Below are 5,810 nucleotides of genomic sequence, written 5' to 3'. Positions count from 1 at the left end.
TTTTAAGTGGTTTTCTGGCCCCTTTAATTGCGAACAATTGAAGTAACGCAGGATAGCACAGTTTTTCCCGCTTGCTGAATTCTGATTGGTCAATTTAAATTTCAGCAGCTCTCGCCGTATGCACGGGGGGCAAGTAACGTCACCGCCGAGAAGCAACCGATCACAGCACTCGTTTTGTTGTGAAAATCAGGGCACCAGTTGTTCAAGACTGTATAACTTTATCCAGTGGGTAAGTCACTATCCAGTAACAGTATATTATATACTCCACTTTAAAAGTTGACCGAGGCTTTCATAGACGCCTTTACTTTTGTGATCTGAGTGCGCCGATTAACGGTCACGTGACCTATGCACAAATTAAAAACTGTTGGATAGTTTCTCATCCATTGGATAAAGTTGTCTGTTCTTTGAAGAACTGGACCCTGTGATATATCAAATAATTAATAATTATTCCACGAGCGCGCGTTGGATATGAGACTGGTTCTAGCCAACTCCTCGTTGGCTATTTACCATCTCATATCCAACAAGCGCGAATGCAATAATTGTTTTATTAAATTCCTTAAACTCCAAAAGTTTGGAAGTACAAAATACGATCGAACAAAGAGAGAAAATTCGAGCGAAATCGAAAAAACTTGATGAAGATTCGATGTTGTGTAATACCTGGTGATCAGACAGACGCAGGATAATCACAAAAACACTTATCTTTTCGCGTAGGTTGAAAATTTAATAATTGCCGATACTTAGTCGAATCGGCCGAATCGTCTTTAATTAAGAACACGTCTATAAATAACTTGGTACCAAGGAAGTTGTGCTTTCTTAGTTATGGGCCCTTGGAAGAAATGTCATCGTGGACATTAGGGTAGAATAAGTCCGTACACCTGATGATTTTCTTCCAACTCTCCACTAAGATGCAAAACAAACAAACAATAAAACTAGACTTTATAGTTGGCATAAAGAGTATAATCATCGTGGACATTAGGGTAGGATAAGTCCGTACACCTGATGATTTTCTTCCAAATCTCCACGTCACCACTAAGGAGATGCAAAGCAAACAAACAAACAAACAAAAAAACTAGACTTCTAGATATGAACTTCCCCGTGCTCTGAGCAAGGTTCTCATAGCCTCCGAATTTAGCCTGCTTGTAGTTGGAAGATCTGGGACGAGTGGGGAAATGGGTTTTTCTGGCCCTCTATTTCCCGCCCCCACCCCGTTCTTTTGTCACCCGGCCCAGACCTATCTCACGCGCTTCCAATACGTACAGTAAACACCCGCATATAAGAACACTTTTTTCAGGTTTAAGGCTGATCGTCTTCTTATCTGAAGGATGCTTAGTGAGAAATCAGCCTGAAAGTGTTCTTAAAATGTTCTCAAAATTGGTTTCAGAAATACTTAACAATTAGACCGGTAGTCCGCAAGGGCTACGGGTCAATAGCCCAGGAGGCGATGCCGAATGGGCTAATGACCCGTGGCCCTTGAGGGCGAAGGGTCTAATTGTTTTAGTATCACCCAACTAGTTGGGCAGAAAATGCAATAATAAAGTTAACAAATGCAAGTTGAAGAAATATTTATTTGGGAATAAAACGAAAGAAACCGTCATGCTTTTCGCTATTCGAGGACTATTAGTTACAGTCCTCTAGTAGCGTAGCCAATCAAAATGCAGGATTTGCATTAGTCTACTAGTTGGGTGATACTAATTCAAATTATATATTACTAGAGGTTTAATTAACATACAAAGCTGTTTTGTAATATATTTTATAGTTTATAATGGTCCTGAACACCATAGTACTTTTGATATAAGTTACTGCACTGTATTGTTTCCTTATCCTAATACCCTTTCCCTTTGTATTAAGAACACGTCTTATTTATCAGGCTGAGTTGGTTCTTATTTATATGGTGCTTTACTGACCAAATTTCAGCCTGATGTTTTTAATCCACTTGTTCTTATATGCGCGTGTTTACTTTATTTCGCGGCATCTACTGCCCGTGAGCAGGTTACCTCCGCATTGTGATTGGTTAACCACGCTGTTTGCACTTGTTGCGATTGTTCAAAGTAAGTACGGAAAAGTGTACAGAAAGTGGGAAAACTGATGTCTTTACAAAACGAGATTTTCAAAACCATTATTTTATTGCTCTTGCAGCATAAATTAAATACTCCTATTTTATATATATTTGTTTTCCCTAATCAAAGGCGTAAAAAACGAATAGATACAAGCGGAAAGGTACAGAAAAAAGCTTAGGAATAGACGCGAGTCTGGGTAAAACAACAAAAAGCCGTTCAAAAAAGACCCTGGCTTACGGACCTTTCAGATGAGTGGAAAAAAACATAGCGCTTTGAGGAGAAACGACACAGGCTTGGAAGTGTCAGTCGCTCTGCGTCCCCTCGCCTAAGAATAAAATGAGGTGCTTATGAGAAATCCACGGATGAAGAAGGCTTATTTTGCTCAAACAACAAACAAAGAGGAAAGACCTTTCCCGAAACTAAAGGTCAAAGATCTTTGTTTGAAATTGAGATCGAAACCTCCCTTTTGACACTGCCGGCATTTAGAGCGAAAGCCTGCACTGTGTAGTGCTGGTACATTAACTGAAAGAACTGTTGAAGTATGCAAAAAAAGAAGTTAGAAACTGGTGAAAAAAGTAGAAATAGGCATCTTGTCAACTACCTTTTTGCGAATGGTTACAATAAAAACCGCGCCATTAAGAAAAAAAAAAAAAGAAAAAAAAAAGAGCAAACAGCGTACTGCAGAAATTTCAAGTTCTTTGGGAATATCAAGAAAACAAAGTCGCTTCGTGCATTTTCTTGTGGTTCAAAATGCAGAGCAGGAGTCTTCCTTTGGATTTTACAACACCAAGTCTTGAGCTTAGATTTAGCAATACGCAACACAAAAAGTCAGTAAGCCAAGATTTTGATGGAAACATCGACCAAGAAAGAACCGAAGAGAGTATATTACAATTTTAACACCATAACAAGTACCCATTGAAAATTTTACACGAAAGACTCCCCCAATTTCGCTACACAGCCGTGCTTCCAAATCCTGCCAAAAGAACAAAAAAAAAATTCAAAGGTTAACACTCTTCAAAATTCATAAACAGACTGCAGAAAAGTAACTTTTTATTTTCACTTTTAAACATAAAACCGTCCGAGAACAAATCGAAGAGAATGCATTACAACTTTCAATGACAAATTCGGCAGTTAGTCAAGGTAAATAGGACGCTGTTACATTGTGTTTAGAACGGATGCTCTACCGCTGAATTGACTCTTTTCACACAGCGGCCATTTTGAGTCTCGACGGAATAGAAACTTTTGTTTTTGCGCGGTAAAACTCGTTTCCAGACACATGAACTCGAGGCTCACCCAACAAAATCCATTGTCTCTGGCCAACATAGGCGCCCGCATGGTAAGGGGCCATAGACCACTTTCACAAGTGGCGCGACCACATTTACATTCTTCTGTATTTATGTTAATTAAACCTACTTCCCTCATTTTGAAACAAAAATTCTTTTGAAATTTGCTCGTCGTAGCGAGGTTAGAAAGGCTAATTAGCATTAAAACAGAAGAATATTTATTTGGCCGCCATTTCGAAAGTGGTCTATGGTTGTCTTCACCACTCACCGCTCTCTAAACCAATCTCGAAGCCCGACCCACCATCCTCTCTATGGCATACATCAAACAGGCAACTGGAATCTCAGCTTTTACAACGCAGATCAGTATCAATTACAGCGTTAAAATAGAGGCATTTTCCAGTGATAACTCGAGGATATTCGGCAAAAAAATCCGATTGCTCTGGGGCAGGTGAATTTCTCGAAACGAAAAGTTGCAGGAATTAGATCACAGCGTACCTGGTTTCGAAGATCTGCTCACGGGGCCCCATATCCTAACAGTGCCATCATCACTGGCTGAAGCGAGCATGGTGGGATCTCTTGAATTCCAACTGACACAATTCACTGTTCTCGTGTGGCCACTTAGCACAGCAAGTGGTTTTTCGCTTTTTGAATGCCAGATGTAAACTTTGTGATCTGTAAAAATACACTGGCTTATTAATTGACGCAGTACAATGGCTAAACTGTTAGTCTGAGCGCAAAAAGGTTCGATGATAAATTTATATAGTGTATTTCTGCTTTTTATGTAAATGAGAACTCATAGATAACAGACTCATGTTTATAAAAGAGGCAGCCTCTTCCCGGCAAGGATCTCATGGATATACACACCAACCATACCTCTAAAAAAATAACCATTCTAAATCAGTTTCTAGATCTAAATATTGCCATAGCAATAAGATAAACGAAAGTTTATGCCTAATCACTGAAATGGGCACTTAAACTTAATCTGTAAAATGAGAGTTTAACCTAGGGGACTTGCGGTGGGTATATCCATGAGATCTTTCCCCTCTTCCCCTTTTGAAATTAAGATGAAGGGGTCGTCTTGGTTTCCATTTGAAAAGTCTGTGGCGACCCAAATGCAATGTCGTTGAGTTGGGGAATTTAACAAAACATGGCGGCTACGGCGACGAAAGCTTTAAGAGCCGGGGATAGACCTTATTCATAAATGGCGGTCAATTTATAATTCTTTTGTCGAAGTGCAAATTAGCCTACCAAGCCTCGATACCATAGAGTGAATTGAAAAGAATTCTTGCTTTAAAATGAGGCTTGGTAGGCTAATTTGCACGTGGACAAAAGAATTATAAATGAGACCCGCATTTATGAATAAGGTCTATACGACTTCAATATTTGCTTCAACAACCGTTCGATTTTGTTGAACGATGTTGACTTCTGGGGTTGGGAAACGGTTTCAACACATCGCCAACATTTGATTTACCCTGCGAGCAGAGTCTCTTTCGATCTTCCTAGATAAGTCGGGAAGACAAAAGTAGACTCTGCCAGCCGCCTCGACATTTCGTATTGAGCATGCGTTAAGAATTCAAACGTATCGAAAGCCAGTCACGCGTGACTAATAACCGCAAAACCACAAAACCGAAACAAACAGTAGGGATATTTTCGAACAACTCTGGCAAACACACGACAACCAAGGAATCATTTCCTTCGAAACTCAAGATAGTTCAAGTTCTTAAATTGCCATTTCAATTTTTACTGAAAAAATTAATAGGTTTCTCAATTCTAGCAAACTAGTTTCTGTAACTGACATACGGAGGAAATACTCATGGGAATTTAGACAGTTAAAAATTGTCGCGCTGTTGTAAATTCAAAAAATATTGATGACACGTGGCGACTGATCATGCGCACAAATAAAAAAAACAGGTTTGACAAGTCGAAACTGGACTGACTCATCCATTTCTTTCGGTGAGCGGCAAATCAAAGAAAGTCGAGGCGGCTGGCAGAGTCTACTTTCCTCTTCCCGACTTATCTAGGAAGATAGAAAGAGACTCTACTCGCAGGGTACATTTGATTTAACACTTGAAAGCTTCACGAGAGGACTGGTATTCAGTCCCAGGCTCCCGGATACGTGGATACGTCATTCAAAGACGGATTAGTACGCACACGCATATCCTAACGATGTTGTAAGAGGGTGACCCAACGGCTTAGACTTCACTCAACATTCGCGATAACTAAAGGAATGTTGAATGGCTGTTGAAGCAACGTTTCAATGCATTTAAACTAATTCAACATCGATTCAAGATGTTTCAACACGGTTGCAAGGGGGTGGAAAACGGTTGACCTCTTTAGCTTGTACGTTTTGGTTTCCCATTTCGGACCACGTGATGTTCCCAAGGGAATTATCTTTTTGTTTTTACATAAGTTATGCATACATATGCACGTGCAGAAGACGACATTTGAAAGAAAGTGTTTCCTGGAGTAG

At 39.8% G+C, this 5,810-nt stretch overlaps 1 protein-coding gene across 1 annotated transcript in view; it reads right to left on the bottom strand.

Annotated features, from left to right (window-relative positions):
• Nucleotides 1-2,104: 2,104 nt before the first annotated feature.
• LOC138026489 (WD repeat-containing protein 26-like) overlaps nucleotides 2,105-5,810 on the bottom strand; it is a 24,433-nt gene continuing 20,727 nt past the window's right edge. The window contains exons 14-15 of the mRNA XM_068873867.1: nucleotides 3,836-4,012; nucleotides 2,105-3,030 (exon numbers count right to left, since the gene is read on the bottom strand). Of these exons, the coding sequence (XP_068729968.1) occupies nucleotides 3,008-3,030; nucleotides 3,836-4,012 (200 nt within the window). The 3' untranslated portion in view covers nucleotides 2,105-3,007. The remainder of the gene's footprint in view (nucleotides 3,031-3,835; nucleotides 4,013-5,810) is intronic.

Source organism: Montipora capricornis, chromosome 12 (genome assembly GCF_036669925.1).
Source record: "Montipora capricornis isolate CH-2021 chromosome 12, ASM3666992v2, whole genome shotgun sequence".
Classification (NCBI taxonomy): Eukaryota; Metazoa; Cnidaria; class Anthozoa; order Scleractinia; family Acroporidae; genus Montipora; species Montipora capricornis.
Note: the sequence above shows the minus strand (reverse complement) of the source record. Positions and strands in the feature narration are given on the sequence as shown.